This window comes from Salvelinus alpinus, chromosome 9 (assembly GCF_045679555.1).
Source record: "Salvelinus alpinus chromosome 9, SLU_Salpinus.1, whole genome shotgun sequence".
NCBI classification, from domain to species: Eukaryota; Metazoa; Chordata; class Actinopteri; order Salmoniformes; family Salmonidae; genus Salvelinus; species Salvelinus alpinus.
Genome location: NC_092094.1, coordinates 37,231,472 through 37,256,188, shown reverse-complemented (window position 1 = coordinate 37,256,188; position 24,717 = coordinate 37,231,472). Strand labels below are relative to the sequence as shown.

The 24,717-nt window shown below is 40.8% G+C and overlaps 1 protein-coding gene across 3 annotated transcripts in view; it reads right to left on the bottom strand.

Moving 5' to 3' along the window:
- Positions 1-291: 291 nt before the first annotated feature.
- The window catches only part of LOC139584750 (rho family-interacting cell polarization regulator 1-like), an 88,418-nt gene continuing 63,992 nt past the window's right edge, over positions 292-24,717 (bottom strand). For all 3 annotated transcript variants that reach the window (XM_071416933.1, XM_071416932.1, XM_071416931.1), the window contains exons 13-22: positions 21,278-22,249; positions 18,951-19,087; positions 14,768-14,936; positions 7,594-7,729; positions 7,270-7,431; positions 4,764-4,922; positions 4,228-4,424; positions 2,177-2,260; positions 1,977-2,067; positions 292-1,837 (exon numbers count right to left, since the gene is read on the bottom strand). In XM_071416933.1, coding sequence (XP_071273034.1) covers positions 1,737-1,837; positions 1,977-2,067; positions 2,177-2,260; positions 4,228-4,424; positions 4,764-4,922; positions 7,270-7,431; positions 7,594-7,729; positions 14,768-14,936; positions 18,951-19,087; positions 21,278-22,249 — 2,208 coding nt within the window. In that variant the 3' untranslated portion in view covers positions 292-1,736. The remainder of the gene's footprint in view (positions 1,838-1,976; positions 2,068-2,176; positions 2,261-4,227; positions 4,425-4,763; positions 4,923-7,269; positions 7,432-7,593; positions 7,730-14,767; positions 14,937-18,950; positions 19,088-21,277; positions 22,250-24,717) is intronic.

Below are 24,717 nucleotides of genomic sequence, written 5' to 3'. Positions count from 1 at the left end.
GTAATACGGTCAGGCACCACCAGTGTGGTGGTAATATGGTCAGTCACCACCAGTGTGGTGGTAATACGGTCATGTATCAGCCCTAGGCACATGCTGTATTATATATTTATTCAACAGACCTATAATAGACCCTCTTTGAATCTGTGTGCCTCTTGTGTAGTTGTACTAAAATTCATCAAGATTTTCCAGATTGTCCAAACTGAAAAAAACTATTCTTTATGTCCCCCCCTGTTTATCTTAATAAACATAGGGAAATTATACATTATCACATCCTCTCATGAAAGGAAACAATTTTTGAACACAATTTTATTAACTTGTTTACATTTGATGCCAGGCAAGATACTTATTTGCCAGTCAATATACTTTTATAGAAAAAAGAAATCTAAAGAATATCACTTATTTTGCTGCACAATTTGAGTCATAAGGAAAATATACTTTGCTGCATTGTTTGTATTAGCACTGCATCTCTTCATTAAAGTATTTCATCTCATGTCTCATAACTTGAGGCACTTATACACTGAAGAAGCTTTTTAAGTTGTCCATTGTTATTAACTCCTATACAATAAAACCAGAGGAGGCTGGTGGGAGGAGCTATAGGGGGACGGGTTCATTGTGATGGCTGTTATAACTGGAACGGTATCACACACATGGAAACAACGTTTGACTCGGTTCCATTTATGCCATTCCAATGAGCCTGTCCTCCTATAACTCCTTACATCAGCCTCCTCTAAATAACTGATGACTCTACAAAGTAAATAATATAGAATGAATGCAGGTTCTCATCCTACCCTGATTCCACCCAGTACAAGCAGTTTGGTTGTCTGTTTCAGTGAGAAGTTTTCTGCTCCAAAAAGGCAAAGTCCACCACAGTTTTAAGTTTTCCATAATAATGATAAAGTTCTTAACCACTCATACAGCTGAAATAATCTTCAGTTATATCGCCAGTGGCACAAGTCTCAGGAAGTGCACAATGAATTTACCTACAGTAGATTGTTTCAACAATAGCAAGTGAATTACAACACAATTATATAACATGTACACTTCCAGTGTAATATATTTACATAAAGCATAGAATGATAGTATGGAATGATGGCACTGTAATAACTGTTTTTCCAGACTTCAGACTGTGGTCCTAGAATGTGGAACTGCACCACCATCATCTCCTGAGGAACAACCAAATCCCTTCAATCCACATGACTTACTTCACTACTCCTTCCACACACTGACATTCTCCACACAGACCATCAAAAACCAGCTTCATTACAAATATAGCAGATCAAAAGTGGATTTCCCCTGAAAAGTCAACATGTTACTTTCCCACTTTGTCCTATCCATGCAATGATCTGACACAATGATTGTTGTGTCCTATCCATTCATCCTCCTAGCTGTGCTTACATGATTCAGAAGGCAACGCCACCAGGCCAAAATGTACTGTAAGGCAGTAAAATACTTTCCACCCCACTTCATCGTGTCTACAAATCCACAGTTCATGAGTAGTTTTCACTTACTTACACACAGGTTGGGTAATATTTGAGTTTAGTTCACTGACTTTATGTCAAGCTGTAGATGTCATCCCATTGTTAGTGATAGCATGTGACAGTCAGCAACCTTTTTGCATCGGTGTATTGCACCCTCTTTTACAGTGTATATTTTGATGTGTGTGTGTGGCATGATAATGGCTTTGTAATAGTGTGTTGACATTAGCATGACAGTATCAGTATTCCTTTGTGGTGGCGTTAGAAGGCGGTGCTGGCCATGCTGCCAGGGGAGAAGAGACGTGGCACTCCTTCCTGCAGAGATGTCTCAACGTGTCTGTGGGCCAACTTCCCCTCCTCACCTGGATGGAACACACATACACACTCCCATTATTCCCTCATACACTCTTTCCCACCCACAGGAACCCCACTCTGTGCCCCTGTATCCCTTGATCTCACTCAGTCCCCTATCAAACGTATACTTCTTATCCTTCTACTAACCAAGCACCAACAAAGCTTGTTTGGCAGCATCCCTCACGTCCTCCTTGTCCGATCGACAGAGATAGACCAGCTGGTCAATGCTCTCTTTGGCCTGCAGAACATAAAAAACAGACTGACTCCAGACACTAGGATACGCACAGTAAAAAAACAGATTGAAGATAGAGATTATTGAAGAGGTGTGACTAAGTGGTAAGACTGACCTTCAGACATGCAAGTGCTTTACAGCCACACACTCTCGCCTCCATGCTTTCATTCTCCAGAAGCTCCAGACAGCTTACCAGGGCCTGGGGTAAAATACACTATAATTTTCACAAACACTATATATACACAAAAGTATGTGGAGAACCCTTCAAATTAGTGGATTCGGCAATTTCAGCCACACCCGTTGCTGGCAGGTGTATAAAATCAAGCACACATACATGCAATCTCCATAGACAAACATTGGCAGTAGAATGGCCTTACTGAAAAGCTCAATGTCTTTCAACGTGGCACCGTAATAGGACTCCACCTGTCCAACAAGCTAGACCTGCCCTGGTCAACTGCAAGTGCTGTTATCGTGAAGTGGAAACGTCTAGGAACAACGGCTCACCGACAAAGTGGGAGGCCACACAAGCTCACAGAACGAGACTGCCGAGTGCTGAAGTGCGTAGCGTGTAAAAATCATCTGTCCTCGGTTGCAACACTGACTACAGAGTTCCAAACTGCCTCTGGAAGCAACGTCAGCACAAGAACTGTTAGTCAGGAGCTTCATGAAATGGGTTTCCATGGCCGAGCAGCCATGCAAGCCTAGGATCACAATGTGGGATACCAAGCGTTGGCTGGAGTGGTGTAAAGCTCGCTACAATTAGACTCTGGAGCAGTGGAAATGCATTCTCTGGAGTGATGAATCATGCTTCACCATCTGGCAGTCCGACGGACGAATCTGGGTTTTGAGGATCACAGGAGAAGGCTACCTGCCCCAATGCATAGTGCCAACTGTAAAGTTTGATGGAGGAGGAATAATGGTCTGGGGCTGTTTTTCATGGTTCAGGCCCCTTAGTTCCAGTGAAGGGAAATCTTAACACTACAGTATACAATTACATTCTAGACGATTCTGTGCTTCCAACTTTGTAGCAACAGTTTGGGGAAGGTCCTTTCCTGTTTCAGCATGACAATGCCCACGTGAACAAAGCGAGGTCCATACAGAAATGGTTTGTCGGGATTGGTGTGGAATAACTTTTCTGGCATGCACAGAGCCCTGACCGCAACCCATTCGAACATCATTGGGATGAATTGGAACGCCGAATGCGAGCCAGGCCTAATCGCCCAACATCAGCGACCAACCTCACTAATGCTCGTGGCTGAATGGAAGCAAGTCCCCGCAGAAATGTTCCAACATCTAGTGGAAAGTCTTTTCAGAAGAGTGGACGCTGTTATAGCAGCAAAGGGGGGGACCAACTCCACATTAATGCCCATGATTTTGGAATGAGATGTTCGACAAGCAGGTGTCCACATACTTTTGATCATGTAGTGTGAATCCACACTGGTGATCCTGTTATCTTCATAGAGTACACTTAAGAGGTGCATTTCAAAAGTTCTACAGTGAGTATGGCCTTAAATCAGGGTTTTAAAAATATTCTTGCACAGGGATCCCCTCCCAGGCAGACTGTCGATCCAGGGACCCCAATCATACGTTAGCAATTCTTGTCTTATCAGCTGAATGATAATGGCATGGAGAAGTAATCAACATTTTAAAATAAATAGATTGTTTTTCATTATTTTGACCTCCCTACATAACAACTGGAAGAGGAAGTGTTCACTCTAACATAGCTAGAAATGTAACTCCAAACACATTTTCGCTAAGAGCAGCTGATTAAACAAAAGGTTAGCCAAGTATTGGCAAAACTTAAAGACCAAGTCAAGAAAGCTTAACAGCAGCCAGTGGCACTTGGTAGCCTATTCGCGGGAGCTTTTTTAAAGCCCATGTCAGATACTCCAGTGAGTGTAATTTGCTTAATTATTGACAACACAATATTAGGAGATGAGAAATAAAGTTGACACCATTAGAATATAAATATATATAGAATATATAGCAGATATACTCTTCTCTATTTTAGGTATGTCATTTGAAATTTGTGTAGTCTGTTGGTGCTAGTGATATTCATAAAAACATAATTTCCATTTGTTAAAAAAATTATACTTTCCCGCAGACCCCCTGCAGTGCCACCGGTTGAATACCCCTGCCTTAAATGAATGTGTCTCTTGGTCTCACCCTCTCTCGATGGCGTGGTTGGTTGGCTAGGCTCCGGAGCAGGGAGCTAGCTGAGGCAGACACCTTCCCCCGCGGGTCCCTGAGCAGCAGGCTGACAGCATGTATCCCCTCCCTCTTCAGGCTGCTCTCTGGTGGCCTCTTCAGGGCCTTCACCAGCACCTCCTGGTCTCCTGACTGCAGGCTCTGAACCAGCCAGACTGGGGGGGGGGGGGGGGGGTATATAGAGAAGCAGAGAAAGAGACAGGACAGGGTGTGTGTTGGGGGAGGAGAATGAAACAGAGAGAGAGAGAATAAGGATGGGGTTTGGAAAAGAAAATTGGAAAAGACAATAGGATGAGATTATGTTGTAGTGGGTGTGGTGAAAGAACAACAATGAGAGCAATCATCCATTTAAATGCTGTACATTCATCATGACTGACCATAGAGCCAAGTGGCTGTCTGTAACCTGGTAAGACACATTAACAAATTAATTAACACCAACTCCAAGCAATTAAGGAGCTCCATTCACTACCATAGTCAGTCTCCCAGACACTCACCCTCCTCTGCCAGTTCAGTGATGTGTGTGTCCAGCTCGCTCACTCCCTCTGCCTCCAGGTAGCTCCAGAACTGGAAGAGAGTCAGCATCTCTCTGGCTGCCTCGCCCCCACGCTTGGGCAGCCTCCTCTCCAGAATCCTCTCTACTAGACGCAAGAACACTAGACACAGCACAGAGAGACAGGGGTCCGACGTGACAGGATATCACTTTAACAGCTCTTCTCTAATGTGTGGGTCTGTGATAGCATATACGCCACTGGAATCAAAGCCAAGAGCATTGCATTGCAGATCACAAACTCCTCCTGAGGGAGAGTGTTTTAGACCATGTATCACTATGTTAAAATACACAGTGGCCAGTTTATTAGGTACACCCATCTAGTACTGGGTCAGACCCAGCTTTGCCTCTAGAACAGCCTGAATTCTTCAGGGCATGGAAACGTTGCCCAAATGGTATCAAGGGACCTAACATGTGCCAGAAAAACATTCCCCACACCATTACACCACCAGCCTGTACCGTTGATACCAGGCAGGATGGGACCATGAACTGCTGTTGCTTACGCCAAAATCCTGACTATGCAATGATGACCATACCATGCTCAAAGTCGCTTAGGTCAACCATTTTGCCCATTATAATGTTCAATGCCTGTCTGCCTGCTTTATATGGCAAGTTACGGCCACGTGACTCACTATCTGTAGGAGAGAAACATTTTAGTGAAGGGGTGGTGTATCTAATGAACAGGCCACTATGTAAGTATATATATATATATATATATATATATATACACACACACACACACACACACACAGTTGAAGTCAGAAGCTTACATACACTTAGGTTGGAGTCATTAAAACTCTTTTTTCAACCACTCCACAAATTTCTTGTTAACAAACTATAGTTTTGGCAAGTCAGTTAAGACATCTACTTTGTGCATGACACAAGTAATTTTTCCAACAATTGTTTACAGACAGATTATTTCACTGTATCTCAATTCCAGTGGGTCAGAAGTTTACATACACTAAGTTGACTGTGCCTTTAAACAGCTTGGAAAATTCCAGAAAATGATGTCATGGCTTTAGAAGCTTCTGATAGGCTAATTGACATCATTTGAGTCAATTGGAGGTGTACCTGTGGATGTATTTCAAGGCCTACCTTCAAACTCAGTGCCTCTTTGCTTGACATCATGGGAAAATCAAAAGAAATCAGCCAAGACCTCAGAAAAAAGTCTGGTTCATCCTTGGGAGAAATTTCCAAACCACTGAAGGTACCACGTTCATCTGTACAAACAATAGCACGCAAGTATAAACACCATGGGACCATGCAGCCATCATACCGCTCAGGAAGGAGATGCGTTCTGTCTCCTAGAGATGAACGTACTTTGGTGCGAAAAGTGCAAATCAATCCCAGAACAACAGCAAGGACCTTGTGAAGATGCTGGAGGAAACAGGTACAAAAGTATCTATATCCACAGTAAAACAAGTCCTATATCGACATAACCTGAAAGGCCGCTCAGCAAGGAAGAAGCCACTGCTCCAAAACCGGCATAAAAAAGCCACACTACGGTTTGCATCTGCACATGGGGACAAAGATCGTACTTTTTGGAGAAATGTCCTCTGGTCTGATGAAACAAAAATAGAACCGTTTGGCCATAATGACCATCGTTATGTTTGGAGGAAAAAGTGGAGGCTTGCAAGCCGAAGAACACCATCCCAACCGTGAAGCACGGGGGTGGCAGCATCATGTTGTGGGGGTGATTTGCTGCAGGAGGCCTGGTGTACTTCACAAAATAGATTGCATCATGAGGAAAGAAAATTATGTGGATATATTGAAGCAACATCTCAAGACAGGAAGATAAAGCTTGGTCTCAAATGGGTCTTCCAAATGGACAATGACCCAAAACATACTTCCAAAGTTGTGGCAAAATGGCTTAAGGACAACAAAGTCAAGGTATTGGAGTGGCCATCACAAAGCCCCAACCACAATCCTATAGAAAATTTGTGGAAAGAACTTAAAAAGCGTGTGAGAGCAAGGAGGCCTACAAACCTGACCCAGTTACACCAGCTCTGTCAGGAGGAATGGGCCAAAATTCACCCAACTTATTGAGGGACGCTTGTGGAAGGCTACAATTTTTCTTAATCCAAGTTAAACAATTTAAAGGCAATGCTACCAAATACTAATTGAGTGTCTGTAAACTTCTGACCCACTGGGAATGTGATTAAAGAAATAAAATCTAAAATAAATAATTCTCTCTACTATTATTCTGACATTTCACATTCTTAAAATAAAAGTGGTGATCCTAACTGACCTAAAACAGTGACATTTTACTTGGATTAAATGTCAGGAATTGCGAAAAACTGAGTTTAAATGTACTTGGCTAAGGTGTATGTAAACTTCCGACTTCAACTGTATATTTTTAAATATGTTTTATTGTCATATACACCAGATAGGTGCAGAGAAATGTATATATACGCGATATTATCCATGATCGAGACACAACAACAGTATCACACCTGTGTCTGCCAGGCTGGCTCCTCTCTCGGGCAGTCTGTTGGTGTAAGCAGCGGCCAGTGTTGTGAGGAAAGCCTCTGTGGAGGTGCTGTACACACTGCCATTGTCTGTACACTGCTGCCATAGCAATGTTGCCCCTTGGCACTGTTCTAACTGGGGAACCACTACTCCAAGAGAGAGACAGAAGGAAAAGAAAACAAGTTAGAGATGATAGTAATTTAATCTACAATTAGAGTAGTTAACCTTATTCATTATATCCTTAGCTGTGTCAGTGAGTAAACTAGTATGCTGTTTTATTGTCCTCCTCTCAGTAGTAATGAACTCACCCTCATCTGCCTGAGTGGCTCCTTCAGGGGTCTCCTTGGCAACGTGTCTGATAAGCTCGAGGACGCGGGTCTCCCTGAGTAGGCGGTCCAGAGCATACATCTCCCCACAGCGCAGAGGCCCAAAGGTCCCCAGCCTCTACACAGCACAAACCATTAAGCGTCACATAGCCAAAATTGATACAACAAATCAGAACATTTGGTAAGACCACAGATGACACTTTTTTTATATCATTATTACATTAGAACTGGGAGCTGTTGCTCTGTTTATCAATCATTTTGGCAGCGCAACACAAACACAAGATCTATGTATGAGATTTTAATTCTTCAACTAATTTGGTTTAGAGCCTCATACATAAGAGGAGGACCCCACTGGGTGCAAACTGGTTAAATCAACATTGTTTCAGTGTAATTTGTCAACGTATTGCGATGTGGAATCTACGTGAAAAATACATTGGATATGAAAATAGTCAACATAAATTGTTTTGAGGTTGAAATTTCAACCACAGGATTATGTCATTATGGTAACCACATTTTAACATAGACAAACCTTGTATAAAAACGGTTGAATTTGTACCTATAAAACAACAGATTTGCAACGTTATATCCTTTATCAGAAAAAAAATATATAGGCTGGGCAGCACCTCCTACTGGAGAATTGATCTATCAGCAGCTACCCGTTGGTCTCCCATCCAAGGTTTAATTAAGCCCTGCTTGGTTATTTGTCACTAACTATTACCAATATGCTATCGTGATCATGATTGTTGAGAGATCTCCACTTAAATAGATTTTATCTAAGTAATTCCAAAGGGTATCAAAGTCATTCCAAAAGGGTAAGTTTAACAGAGCAAATTAAATGTGACCATACTTTATCTATCAATCATGCCATTTAGGTCTACATAGCATTTGCAATGTCATCAGCAGCAATTGTTTTAATTCAAACCAGAATTTAACTAAAAATATACAAAATAGGCTTGGGTTTCAATCGCTAGTTAATTTAATTCCAGTTTGTCTAAAAATTCAAACAGAATAAATTGGATTCACATCTCAACCAAAAATGTAAGTTGAAGAATGACTACATCAAACCAAAATATATTTAAAGTTTGATTTGATTTAGTCTTATTCCATAACTTAGATTTTTGGTTGAGATGGAGATGTGAATCAAACATATGAATTATATTTTTGTAGACAAACTGGAATTAATGCCAGACTAAGTCAGTGGCACAGATGTACAGTGCTTTCAGAAAGTATTGAGACCCCTTGACTTTTACACATTTTGATCAAATGGATAAAAATATATATATTTCTTCTTCTCAATCTACACACAATACCCAATAATTGTCAAAGCAAAACAAGTTAAAACACTTTTGCGAATTTATAACAAATTTTAAAAAATTATTTTTACTTCACATAAGTATTCAGACCTTTTACTCAGTACTTTGTTGAAGCACCTTTGGCAACGACTACAGCCTCGAGTCTTCTTGGGTATGACACTACACGCTTGGCACACCTGTATTTGGGGAGTTTCTCCCATTCTTCTCTGCAGATCCTCTCAAGCTCTGTCAGGTTGGATGGGGAGCATCACTGCCCAGCTATTTTCAGTTCTCTCCAGAGATGTTTGATCAGGTTCAAGTCCGGGTTCTGGCAGGGCCACTCAAGGACATTCAGAGACTTGTCCCGAAGCCACTCCTGCGTTGTCTTGGCTGTGTGCTTAGGGTCGTTGTTCTGTTGGAAGGTGAACCTTCACCCCAGTCAGAGGTGCTGAGCGCTCTGGAGCAGGTTTTCGTCAAGGATCTCTGTGCTTTGCGCCGTTCATCTTTTCCTCGATCCTGACTAGTCTCCCAGTCCCTGCCACTGAAAAATATTCCTACAGCATGATGCTGCCACCGCCACCATGCTTCACCGTAGGAATGGTGCCAGGTTTCCTCCAGACGTGATGCTTGGCTTTCAGGCCAAAGAGTTCAATCTTGGTTTCATCAGACCAGAGAATCTTGTTTCTCATGGTCTGAGAGTGCCTTTTGGCAAACTCCAAGCGGGCTGTCATGTGCCTTTTACTGAAGAGTGGCTTCTGTCTGGCCACTCTACCATAAAGGCATGATTGGTGGAATGCTGCGTTTGTACTTCTGGAAGGTTCTCCCAACTCCAGAGAAACTCTGGAGCTCTGTCAGAGTGAGCATCGGGTTCTTGGTCACTTCTCTGTCCAAGGCCCTTCTCCCAAGAATGCTTAGTTTGGCCGGGTGGCCAGCTCAAGGAAGAGTCCTGTTGGTTCCAAACTTCTTCCATTTAAGAATGATGGGGGCCATTGTGTTTTTGGGGACCTACAATGCTGCAGAAATGTTTTGGTACCCTTCCCCAGATCTGTGCCTCAACACAAACCTTTCTCGGAGCTCAACGGAAAATTCCTTCAAGCTCATGGCTTGGTTTTTGCTCTGACATGCACTGTCAATGGTGGGACCTTATATAGACAGGTGTGTGTGCCTTTCCAAATCATGTCCAATCAATTGAATTTACCACAGGTGGACTCCAATCAAGTTGTAGAAAGATCAAGGAATATTAATGGAAACAGGATGCACCTGAGCTCAATTTCGAGTCTCATAGCAAAGGGTCTGAATACTTATGTAAATAAGGTATCTTTTTTAAAATTTGTAATATATTTGCAAAATTTCTACAAAACGTTTTTTCGTTTTGTCATAACGGGGTATTGTGTGTAGATTGAGAAGTAAAAAAAAAAATATTTCAACAATTTTAGAATAAGGCTGTAACGTAACAAAATGTGGAAAAAGGGTAGGGGTCTGAATACTTTTTGAATGCACCATCTTCTGCTTGGATAGTTCCATCTCCTTCAAATGTTGATATTTGGTTGCATTGACAACCAAACACAATTAAATATCACTTTTGAAATACAATAACTAATCTATTAACTTTGACAAGTTAACAAATTATATGTTGGATTCATGTCTCTAACTCAACCAAAAATAAAAATGTAAGAATGGGATTAAGCAAGTGGCTCAGATGGAACTATCCAAGCAGTAGCTACGTTCATCTCCTTTAAATGTTGATATGTGGTAGTGTTGTCATATTTCTTTCAATACAACTTATAATATATAATATAATACAATAAATAGCCTAAAGTTAAGGCCATCTTACAAACTAATATAACTTTCAGCCTTAAAATCAAATCAAATCTTATTGGCCACATACACGTGATTAGCAGATGTTATTGCGGGTGTAGCAAAATGCTTGTATGAATAACATCCATGGCCACATTGAGGTTACTGTAACTATACATTTCTTCTTATGTAATTGTGCAGTGTCTTCAGAAAGCATTCATACCCCTTGACTTGTGTTACAGCCTGAATTCAAAATCAATAAAAATAAATCCTCACCCATCTACACACAATACCCCATAATGACCAAGTGAAAACATGTTTTTAGAAATGTTTGCAAAATCATACATGTTAGAATCATCTTTGGCAGCGATCACAGCTGTGAGTCCTTCTGGGTAAGAGATTTGCACACCTGGATTGCACAATATTTGCACATGATTCTTTTCAAAACCCTTCAAGCCCTGTCAAGTTGGTTGTTGATCATTGCCAGACAGCTATTTTCAAGTCTTGCCATAGATCTTCAAGACGATTTAAGTCCAAACTGTAACTAGGCCACTCAATGTCGTCCTGGTAAGCAACTCCAGTGTATATTTGGCCTTACGTTTTAGGTTATTGTCCTGTCTCCCAGAGTCTGTTGGAAAGCAAACCAGATTTTCCTCTAGGATTTTGCCTGTGCTTAGCTCTATTCCGTTTCTTTTTTCCCTAAAGAACTCCCTAGTCCTTGTCGATGACAAGCTTAGCCATAGCATGATTCAGCCACTACCATGCTTAAAAATATGAAGAGTGGTACTCCGTGATGTGTTGTGTTTGTCCCAAAATGTATTTCTTTAATTTTTGCATATTTACTTTAGTGCCTTTTTGCAAACAGGATGCATGTTTTATAATATTTGTATTCTGTACAGGCTTCCTTCTTTTCACTCTGTCATTTAAGTTAGTATTGTGGAGTAACTAAAATGTTGTTGATCCAGCCTCAGTTCTCTCCTATCATAGCCATTCAACTCTGTACCAAATGTACACTGTTTTAAAGTGTTGAAATCACTGAGCGGTTTCCTTCCTCTCTGCAACTGAGTTATTAAATTCACATTGAATGGTATAACTTCACCATGCTCAAAGGGATATTCAATGTCTGCTTTTATTATTTTTTACCCATCTACCAATAGGTGCGCTTCTTTGCGAGGCATTGGAAAACCTCCCTGGTTTTTGTGGTTGAATATGTGTTTGAAATTCACTGCTTGACTGAGGGACCTTACAGATAATTGTATGTATAGTATGTCTTCACAATTTCTGTAATAATCTATACAGCATCTCGAACGGCATTTATCATCACTTGCACCATGTACTTTTAATTTAATTAAACTGCAATCCAGGGCCCGGTTTCCCAAAAGCATCTTAAGGCTAAGTTCATCGTTGGAACCTTTGTAGGAGCATCATTAAATCTCTGAGCTGTTTCCCAAAACTATTGTTAAAGTTGCACTTGAAAACGCTTGTTATTTACGGGTTGCCTCAGACCACTCGTAGGACAGCTAACAGAAGATCTCTGGTAAACAGACTCTCTGTGAGCGCTAATAACTTCAAAACAAAGTTGATTACAAATAGACTAAAGTTGCCAATGTTTTTGCAATTGTTACAGAGGATAATGCTTCAAATAAAAACAGAGATGACTACATTAAAAGCTCAATACGGTAGGCCTATAGACTACATGTCTATATATTTCAAATCATATTGACTACGGTCTATAATTTGACTCAATATATTTAAATGATGTGTAACATGTTCGCAATGATGTGCGCCTCAATATTTGCAGCCATAGTTATAATATCTCTCTAGAAGCTGATCAGTTGTCAGTATTGTGGAATAATACTAATGTTAAGGTAAGATTTGAATGGAGAAAGCTGATCCAAGAGCAGCGCTGTTTTTCTTTTTGATCCTCCTAGTATCAATACATGCATGCGTCAACGGCGCACATAGTGAGCGTTCTCTCTGCATGGTGTTTTGGGAATTGCAGGAACAATGCATTGTTAAAAACCTCGTAAGCCTTTAAAATCCTGGGCTATCGGGAAACTGGGCCCAGGTCATTTGGTTGTGCTATTAGATGAAGCATAGTGATATCACATTAATCTGCTGTATAAATAAACGTAATATCTGACATTGTATTCCAATTTGAACTTTGCTGTGTTTTTGGTTGAAAGCGCAATGATAGACACCAAACCAAAAATCTGAAAAAAAATCCCTAGAAATGTTGTTGTGCTTTCAGTTGGTTGAAAGCATAGTGATAATACATGAGTAATTCAACTAACTTTGGCTGTCTTTTTGAGTGGGTGAATATACTGTAGGTTGTAATGTTATTGCTCAACCAAATATTACCCAATTATCCACTATGAAATGCCATGGTGTGCACAGTGAGACCATGGTGTCTTTGCAGTGGTGGGAAAAGTACCCAATTGTCATACGTGCGTAAAAGTAAAGATAACTTAATAGAAAATGACTCAAGTAAAAGTCACCCAGTAAAAGACTACTTGAGTAAATGTCTAAAATAATGACGGAGTCACCTATGATTCACCAAACGCTATTTTGAAAGAGGAAGCAAAGTAAGCTTATGTTTTTGTTTCAGTCTCCATCTCCACTAACCAAAGTTAATTATATGGATATTTTTTCTATTAATAATGAGCAAGTATCAAAAGTTAAAATGGAAGTATAAATCATTTGAAATTCTTATATTAAGCAAACCAGACGGCAGAATTATATATCTCTTTTTTAAATTTACGGATAGCCAGAGGCACAATTTACAAACAAAGCATTCGTGTTTAGTGAGTCCACCAGATCAGAGGCAGTAGGGATGACATCTTGATAAGTGCGTGAATTGGACCATTTTCCTGACCTACTAAGCATTCAAAACAGTACTTTTAGGTGTCAGAGAAAATGTATGGAGTAAAAAGTACATTATTTTCTTGAGCAATGTTGTGAAATAAAACTACAAGTTGTCAAAAATATTAAAGTACAGATACTCCAAAAAACTACTTAACTTCTTTCAGATAGGGGGCAGAATTTTTATGTTTTGAAAAATAACGTTCCCAAGGTAAACGGACTATTTCTCAGGTCCAGATATTAGAATATGCATATAATTGACAGATTAGGATAGAAAACTCTAAAGTTTCCAAAACTGTCAAAATATTGTCTGTGAGTATAACAGAACTGATTTTGCAGGCAAAAACCTGAGGAAATCCAACCCGGAAGTGCCTTTTATTTGGAAAAATCCCTGTTCCGTTGCCTGCCCCTCCTCCATTTAAAGGGGTATCAACCAGATTCCTTTTCCAATGGCTTCCTCAGGCTGTGACCAGGCTTTAGATATAGTTTCAAGCTTTTATTTTGAAAAATGAGCGAGATTTTTCAAAACGCATCAGGTGTCCCTTTGATTAGTTCCTGCGCGCGAGAGATGTAGCGCGACATTTTCTTTCTCTGTAGTATTGAATAGGTTACCGTCCGGTTGAAATATTATCGATTATGTATCTTAAAAACAACCTGAGGATTGATTATAAAAAACGTTTGACATGTTTCTACGAACATTACGGATACCTTTTGGAATTTTCGTCTGCCTTTCAGGACAGGAACGAGTCTGTGGTTTTCTGAACATAACGCGCAAACCAAATGGCGGTTTTTGGTTATAAAACTAATCTTTATCGAACAAAAATAACATTTATTGTGTAACTGGGAGTCTCGTGAGTGCAAACATCCGAAGATTATCAAAGGTAAGCGATTAATTTAATTGCTTTTCTGACCAAGCTAATTTGGGGCTAGCTGATTGATAAACTCACAAACGCTTGGATTGCTTTCGCTGTAAAGCATATTTTCAAAATCTGACACGATAGGTGGATTAACAACAAGCTAAGCTGTGTTTTGGTATATTTCACTTGTGATTTCATGATTCTAAACATTTTTAGTATTTTTTGGGAATTTGGCGCTCTGCAATTCAGCGGTTGTTTACGAAAATGATCCCGCTAAAGGGATCCGTGCGGCAAGAATTAAGTACTTTACACCACTGGTGTTTGTTACAAATATATCATGATCCTTACCAGAAGTTGGGCGCTGCAATTCTTTAGATGAACCAGTAGAGCGTGGTCTAGAGCCTGGCAGCCAGTGCTCACAGGTCCAAAGGAGGGGGACTCCCAGCATCTCTTCTCACAGTCTTCATCTCCCCCTGCACTCTCCTCTGACGGCCTGCGGGGGGCACTGTGGTGCTCACTAAACACAACATCCATACAGGAGCACAAATAGAGTATGAGCATTTTTTATTTATTTAACCTATATTTAACTAGGCAAGTCACTTAAGAACAAATTCTTATTTACAATGACGGCCTACCCCGGACGACGGTGGGCCAATTGTGCGCCGCCCTATGGGACTCACAATCACGGCCGGCAGTGACACCTCTTGCACTGAGATGCAGTGCCTTAGACTACTGCGCCACTCGGGAGCCCAAAGAGGGTGGATAAATGTGTAAAAACTCTGCCTTCTGGGCCGGGACCGGAAAGAAAATCAAGTGTTCTATAGGCCTACCGCTGGCCAATCAGATGGCTCAGATTACAGTGTCTGCAGTAATGTAGCAGGCGTAAAAAAAACTACAGCAAAGTAGATACTGTGAGATTTCAAAATATTTAAAACTATGACTAGAGAGAGACTTTCCACACATACAGCAAAGAGCTTCTGTTTTTATGAGCAAGTTCTTGTTTAAAGTTCTTACTCAGCACTGTCAACACTTTTTATTCAACACTTTTGTAAGTCATAAAAATGCGCCTTCTTCCTTCTTCCACTTGCGCTACCAGCACTGCAGTTGTAATGAATGAGTAGGAAAGTGTATCGATAGCCTTGCATTGTTATTATTAGCGGCTTGGGTCTTTTTTTAGAGGAATTTCACTTTCTCTGTTCATAGGAGTAACAACACGAATTTGTGCATGAGGCAGAAATAATGAAGTGCGACTCGAGTTGTGCCATCAGCTGGAGGACGGTGTCTCTTTTTGGTAAGTGTCAGTGAAGGAAAGGGAGCGTGGAGGGACATTGAGAGGCGGACCCTCAGCCTGCTGTTCTCTCCCTCTGCTGAGACTGACAATCAGATGCAGGCACCATCAGCCCAGTAAAATACAAATAAAATAATAAAAATAAAGCTAACTGGAAGGAATGTGAAATAATAATGCACCAAATTATTTTATCTTCCAATGAGGAAATGCTACCAAAAATAATTAACTGAAACGTGTTAAATGATGGAGTCACCCATGATTCACCAAACTATATTTTGAAAGAGGAAGGAAAGTTCTTTAAGCATATGTTTTAGTTACAGTCTCCTCCATCTCCACTAACCGAAGGTAAAACATTTTTTTCTATTAACAATGTAAAATTAACAGCTGTACAGAAAGATACATGTGAAGGCCAAATTATAGAGGAGGAACTTGATGATGCAATTAAAGCCTTTAAGTCCGGGAAAGGTCCAGGGCTTGAAGGCATACCAGTTGAGGTATACCAAACCTTTTTTAATGTACTCAGAGGACCGTTATTAGCATGTTTTAACCAGTCCGATAAAAATGGTAGACTATCAGATACTCAACAAAAAGGTCTGATTTCATTGTTACTGAAACAGGACCCAAGTGGAAAATATAACAAGATACAAGTCTCCAATTTTTGAAATGGACTAACTCTTCAGTGTTGTGATGCAAAAATTCAAGCAAAATGCACAGCCCATAGAATTAAAAAAAGGTATTGTCGGATATTATTCATCCTAATTAGACAGTTTTTTTTTTTTACATGGACGATACATTGGAGATAATATAAGACAAGTACTGGAAACAATAGAACACAATAAAAAATCTGGGAAACCAGGCCTGGTATTCATAGCAGACTTTGAAAAGGCTTTAGATAAAGTACTACTGGAATTTGTATATAAATGCCTGGAATATTTCAATTTTGGAGAATCTCTTATACAAATGGGTTAAAGTTATGTATAGTAACTCTAAATATATATATATATATATATATATATATATATATATATATATATATATATATATATATATATATATATATAGTACCAGTGTATGTATGTATGTATGTATGTATGTATGTACAGTTGAAGTCAGAAGTTTACATACACCTTAGCCAAATTTTTCAAAATTCTTCAAAATTCCTGACATTTAATCAGAGTAAAAATTCCCATGTCTTAGGTCAGTGAGGACCACCACATTTTAAAAATGTGAAATGTCAGAATAATAGTAGAGAGAATGATTTATTTCAGCTTTTATTTCTTTCATCACATTCCCAGTGTGGTAGACATCAAAGCTATAAAATGACACACATGGAATCATGTAGTAACCAAAAAAAGTGTTAAACAAATCAAAATATATTTTATATTTGAGATTCTTCAAATAGCCACCTTTCGCCTTGATGACAGCTTTGCACACGCTTGGCATTCTGGAATGCATTTCAATTAACAGGTGTGCCTTCTTAAAAGTTAATTTGTGGAATTTCTTTCCTTCTTAACATGTTTGAGCCAATCAATTGTGTTGTGACAAGTAAGGGGCTATACAGAAGAAAGCCCTATTTGGTAAAAGACCAAGTCCATATTACGGCAAGAACAGCTCAAATAGGCAAAGAGAAACAGCAGTCCATCATTACTTTAAGACATGAAGGTCAGTCAATACAGAACATTTGAATAACTTTTTAAGTTTCTTCAAGTGCAGTCGCAAATACCATCCAGCGATATGATGAAACTGGCTCTCATGAGGACCGTCACAGGAAAGGAAGACCCAGAGTTACCTCTGCTGCAGAGGATAAGTTCGTTAGAGTTACCAGCCTCAGAAACTGCAGCCCAAATAAAGGCTTCACAGAGTTCAAGTAACAGACACATCTCAACATCAACTGTTCAGAGGAGACTGCATGTATCAGGCCTTCGTGGTTGAATTGCTGCAAAGAAACCACTACTGTAGGACACCAATAATAAGAAGAGACTTGCTTGGGCCAAGAAACACAAGCAATGGTTTGGGCTTAGTGGGACTATCATTTGTTTTTCAACAGGACATTGACCCAACACACCTCCAGGCTGTGTAAGGGCTATTTGACCAAGAAGGAGAGTGATGGAGTGCTGCATCAGATGACCTGGCCTCCACAATCACCCGACCTCAACCCAATTGAGATGGTTTGGGATGAGTCGGACCGCAGAGTGAAGGAAAAGCAGCCAATAAGTGCTCAGCATACGTGGGAACTCCTTCAAGACTGTTGGAAAAGCATTCCAGTTGAAGCTGGTTGAGAGAATGCCAAAAGCTGTCAAGGCAAAGGGTGACTATTTGAAGAACCTCAAATACAAAATATATTTTGATTTGTTTAACACTTTTTTGGTTACTACATGATTCCATGTATGTTATTTATTTCATAGTTTTGATGTATTCACTACTATTCTACAATGTAGAAAATATTAAAAAGAAAAGAAAAACCCTTGAATGGGTAGGTATTCTAAAACTTTAGACCGGTAGTGTATATTTATTGTTGAAAATAATTTTGGGGGATGGTAAAACATTTCAGTGTTAATTTAAATGGCTAAAACCAGATAAAGTATGTAGAAAAGACAATAGAGCTATAGATTTATAAATAAGATAATCTTTGAGAACTAACACCAACATAAAAACTAGACAGTCAGGGAGAACCTAAAATTCCCAAAATGTCATGGCATGGGCCCCCATTTATTTAGTTATGTTTGAGTCACTCAGATAGCATAAGAACATGGCATAATCCATGGCAAAATGTGTAGAATAAAACTGCAACAACAAAAAAATCTACCCCATAGCTTTAAGCAGCAAAATGGTCTCTGCGGGCAGGATGAGGACCTTTAAAATTGTTGGTCGTGACATTGCCTTTAGCCACAAGAGTAGCCCCCCCCCCCCCCCCCCCACACACACACACACACTAAATTTGCCACTGCTGCTGAATAAAATCCTAGGGGAAACACTGAGTACATCAGGAGAGTTGTTGCCAAAGAGTGGTACCCCAGAGAGCCATGGCTTGTCTACATGTCATGTCACATTTAGACCAGGTGAAGGCATTATCATTCAGAATACCAATGAACTTCTCACATCCAGCATATTTAAAGCTGTGTTGTGGGATCACTAGATGGCAGTAAGTGAACACAGGGAAATATAACTCCTTTACGAGCAAAACTTGTAATCTGTATAACTGTGATGGAATTTAGGGAGGGAAGCCATGTTATGGAACCTGACCTGTCCGTCACACTCCTCTTCTCACAGTTCTCCTCATCTTCATCCTCCAGGTCTGAGGTGTTGAGAAAGTCAAAGCTGCCCAGGGCTGTCTCCACCGTCAGACTCTGGACACTGGACGAACGACTGCAGGTGCGGCCCTTCAGAACACACTTGTTATGGAGAGACATGCACACATGTACAAACATACAGAACACACACTAAAAAAATCTTATTTTTTCACCAATCCACTTTAATGCCATATAGAGTGCCTTAAGAAAGTATTTATACCCCTTGACATATTCCACATTTTGCTGAGTTAGACTGAATTCAAAATGTATTAAAATACACTTTTTCCCCCTCACTCATCTACACAAAATACCCCATAATGACAAATTGATTTTTTTTTTTTTTGAAATGTTTGCACATTTATTGAAAATTAAATCTAATTTACATAAGTATTCACACCGCTGAGTCAATACTTTGTAGACAAAGTAGCAATTACAGCTTTGAGTCCAGCTTTGAGTCATCTTGGGTATGTCCTTCAGCTTTGCACATCTGGATTTGGAGATTTTCTCAAGCTCTTAAGTTAGCTGGAGGAGCGGTGGTAAACAACAATCTTCAAGTCTTTCCATACATTTTCAATGGGATTCAAATCTGGGCTTTGGCTGGCCTACTCAAGGACTTTCACATTTTTCTGAAGCCATTCCAGCATTGCTTTGGCTGTATGTTTGGGGTCATTGTCTTGTTGGAACGCAAATCTTTGCCCCAGTCCAAGGTTGTTTGCATTTTGAAGCAGGTTCTCAACAAGGAATTCATTGTTCCCTCTATCCTTACCCAGTCCCTGCCACTGAAAAGCATACCCATAGCATGATGCTGCCACCACCCTGCTTCACAGTAGGGATGGTGTTAGATGGGTGATGAGCTGTGCCTGGTTTTCTCCAGAAATAGCGCTTTGCATTCAGGCCAAAGAGTTCCATTTGTCTCATCAGACCACAGAATATTTTGCCTTATGCTCTGTCTTTCACGTCTTTTTCTCAGGAGTGGCATCCGTCTGGCTACTCTCCCTAAAGCCCAGATTGGTGAAGTGCTGTGGAGACTGTTGTCCTTCTAGAAGGTTTTCCCATCTCAGCCAAGGAACTCTGTAGTTCTGTCAGAGTGGTCATTTAGTTCTTGGTCACCTCCCTGAACAAGGTCCTTCAGCTCTAGGCAGAGCCTGGGTATTTCCATATGTTTTTCAATTTCCCAATGATGGAGACCACTGTGCTCTTGGAAACGTTTAACACTCTAGAACTTGTTTTCTACCCTTCCCCAGATACGCATCATCACAATTCTATCTCGGAGATCTACAGACAGTTCCTTGACTTCATGGTATAGTTTCTGCTCTGACATGCACTGTCAACTGTGGGACCTTATATAGACAGGTGTGCGTCTATCTAAATCACATCCAAACAATTGAATTGGCCACAGGTGGACTCCAATCAAGTTTTAGTGACATCAAGGATGATCAAAAGGAAATTGGATGCACCTGAGCTCAATTTGGAGTGTCATTGAAAATGGTTTTGAATACTTGTGTAAATTAGATTTCTGTATTTCCTTTTCAATAAAGTTGCACAAATTATCTAAAAACATGTTTTCACTGTCATTTTGGGCTATTATTCATAGATGGGTGAGAAAATATTTTAATACATTTTGAATTCAGGCTGAAACACATCAAAATGTGGAATAAGTCAAGGGGTATGAATACTTTCTGAAAACAATGTAAGTCCTGATTGTGAGAATACACCCCCTATTTGGAAATGGATCACCTGAGGAAAGTGTCTGAACAAAAAACAGTGTGTTCCTAAAATTATGACATGGGAAAAAAAGCATTATTTTTCTGTTTCCTATCACCTTGTCAGCGGATTTGGCTCAGAGTGAGCTCTGATGTGTATCTATCTGTGTCGGTTGTGCGTATGTGTAACAGGCAGATGGCCTCCCAGCGACAGTAAACACATCTCCTGCTGCAGCATTGTGGGATGGAAATATTCAGACTGAGCTGAGGGGCAGGAAGTTCCACACCCTGATCGCAGTCCCACAGGGAACTGTGTTATTCTGGGATGCTGAAATCTACTCAGCTCCCACCAATGCCCCCCTCACTCTTATGAAGTGGCCATTTCCATTGTGAGGTGCAACACGAAACAGAGCCATGTGCACACACACACACACACACACACACACACACACACACACACACACACACACACACACACACACACACACACACACACACACACACACACACACACACACACACACACACACACACACACACACACACACACACACACACACACACAGTTGTAACTCACTGTTAATGTCTCCTCCAGTAGTTGTAACTCCTGCTCCAGGACCTGTAACTCAGGAAACTGTCCCCTGTAGTCATCCAGAGAGGAGATGACTGCACTCAGGGCTTCCTCAATTCCACTGTCCACAGCCTGCTGCTTCTCACCCTCTGTGGGCTTGGCCTCTACTACAGCCTCAGGCTTCTTGGCCTCCACCACCACTGCCCTGTAGGCACTGTATGATATGCCCTCTGTGCTCTGGGTCTGTGCTTGTGAGTCTGGTCTGGGATTCAGAGAGGCACCTTGCTGATACATTGCATCAGTCCTAGAAGGTGCAGAGCTCTGGAGTTCTGGCTCTACTTCTGAAACAGCCCCTGAAACAACCTCTAACCCCGTGTCTGACTCTATAGAGACTGCAGAATACCTGCTCTCCGGCCTGCTCTCCTCCATGGTCACAGTAGCTGGGGCGCGTTGCTCAGGGGGGTCTCTGACCACCACAGTCGCTCCTGGGATAAGGGTCCACTCTGCCCTGGCAGGCATCACCATCTCAATGTCGTTTATACAGATCCCAGACTGCAGGGAGGTGACCTCAGAGGGCTCCACAAATTCGCTGGTTGACCTGTCTATCAGTACGCCATCGGCACTGTTCTCACTGATATGGCTGAGTGAGCGTGAGTAGCGGGCGTGGCCGTTAGGCACTGCCTGTTTCCCAGAAGCCTCATCTTTCCTCGCTGCCCCAATGTCTGACTCCTCCTTCTGAGTCTCCTCCTGCACATCCTCCGGTTTGGCTAAGCGGGTAGGGGTGGAGGTGGCAGTGTCTCGGAGGGCAAAGGAGATTTCAATGGAGGGTGTGGCGGCCTTGACCTCTGGCTGGACCAAATTCTTGTTGGCGTGACGCAGCCCCAGGGAGAGTTGAGGGCTGGATGAGTCATCTGATGACTCAGAGGAGTTAGACCATGCTGTGCCATTCTCCATATCTTCCTGCCTCCTCAGCATGTTCTAGATAGAGAAAGAGAGAGAGAGAGAGCGTGAGAGAGAGAGAGGAGGAGGGAGGAAGAGCACAAGGATGATAGTTTCAAAATGTGATGGTACTGTCTCCATTTGACTTTAACATACAGTATGATAATTGAGAGTCAGACAGAGAGAAAGAGAGCCAAGGGGCCCTGTGAGCCCATGCCAGCCAAGTCTCTATTATAAACCAGAGCAGAGCAGAGCAGCCTGGCCTCTGTCCAAAAAAGCAAACAGACTCCCTGCTCCCTTTAATTAACTTCTCATTTATCAGGCCTCTGCTTTGCTGAGCATCCAGGCTTACCTCTCTGGAACAATAACAAATACAGGCTTCATATGGAGAGGAGGAGGCTGCGTCGGTCATTGCAAAGACTACTAAATACTATTTTAAGACCCAAAGAGGAGGGACACAACAGCTGACTATAAACACAGATTCTACAATGGCCAACATTAGAGAGGATCTACATGATAGCACAACACAATCTACTATAGTTCTTCTACTGAGGTTCTACTACCATGCTCTGCCACATATTTAACTAGAGATTAGAGGGGATATAGTGGGTTCTCTCTGTAGTGGCTAGCAGCACTTACGTCAGTCTGCATGTTAGCAGAGGCCAGGTGGACTGAGGAGACGTCACTGCAGGAGCAGCTCTGAGACAGTCTCTCAACCAGCGTGTCACGAAACACATCCAGAAGGGACCAGCGCTGTTTGGGGGGCGTCATGCTCCTTGACAGGCTCCTCGGAGCAGTCTTCACACCACCAGGTAAATTAGGAGAGGACCGTGAGAAAAGGTCCACCTCTACTACAAATCACAGCTAGACTAAACACTCCACTGCAATGTGGCAGCTCTTTCTTCTAACTCAATAAAGTCACTGAATTAAGAGAAATAGGTGCTAGAAGTATTTAGCTTGCCCATTGACAAAACAGACCAATACATCCTGTTAGCGTTGTAACCCAGCAGACGTGTATTTATTTAAAAATAAAAAAATCCTCTGTTCGACTGCTGTTAACAGAAAACACGCTGCGTGACAGAACAGAACATGTCCTGGATAGGGATCATTCAGATTCATTCTAGAACCATTGTTCTATTATAGCCAGGTCTCTAAATTAAAAACGTTCTGGTGCTCCTAACTTTTCTAAGTTAGTAGCATCACAAAATGTAGAAGCACCAAAGAAATTCATGTTTTAATTGATTGAGATATATGAAGCCTACTTATTTTTTAAGCATCTCTTGAAGAACATTTCACTTTTCCTCTATTTCTGTGACACAAAATGTCCCTTGACTTTTCCCACATTTTGTTGTGTTACAGAATTTAAAATGGATGAAATATCGATTTCTGTTCACTGGCCTACACACAATATCACATAATGTCTAAGTGGAATTATAATAAAGCATTGCATATCATTGTATTTGCATAGTGGCATAGAGCAGTAGAGTAGAGGCACATATTGATGTTGCACACATGGGAAACATTTTTAGTTGCCTAGGGACCAGGAAAATGTTTGCCTTTTATAAACACATTTCAAGCAATTCTACGTACTTTTACATGACTGGAGACTTAAGCAGAATCATTTTAATACAGCACAAATTATCAAAATGGCAGGCTACTTTGACACAGACAAATTGATCATCTGAGATCAATAAAAACAACATTGTCTTGAATCCATCAATAGACTAGGCCTAGGTGTGTAGAGAAATATTGTAGGCTATATGAGGAGGAAACTATAGTCCTAAAAATGATTTCCAGTTTCACCCAATGATGCGCAGCTCACTCGCTAGTGATGGCCGATATGCTCTGTAAAACAATATTTGAAATCAACACTTAGAATACTAGCCCTGGGCTTCAAATCAACTTTTTCACATACCCGTTTTTTTGTGGGGGCAGGAGAATTAACTAAGAGGCAAATCGAATGAACTTTGACCGTTTTATTTGAAGTTTTACATTAAAAAGTGACAATTATTTTGCATGCAAGGAGAGGTACTGGATCTGGCCAAATAAGTTCCGTAACAAAGCAGTCCAAAAGCTGAAATGAAGCACTGGTGTATTTAGGGTTGCAAATCTTGTGAAATATTCAGAGGTGGAAACTTTCAGTGGGAATTAACAGAAATACATGCAAACTAATATTAATAACATTTAAATGTATATGTTTTTTGCATTGGATATATTTACCATACAGTATCATACGGAGACAGAAACCTTTTACCTTATCATAAGTAGACATGATTAAATCCTTCCAATAGAAATAAAAAACTATTTTGTTACGAATTGAACTTTAATTGAGCTGCCTCTTCACATGGGATGATTTCACTGAACAACAAAAGATAGGGAATGTTGAATGATCCCCAATGATCCATCGCATCTCCCAAAAACGGTTTCAACATACATCTGTAAAATGATAGTCTAGAAACTAAAGCTTTGGTTGTCATCCTCTCAGGCTTCCATGTCTTCTTCCTGGA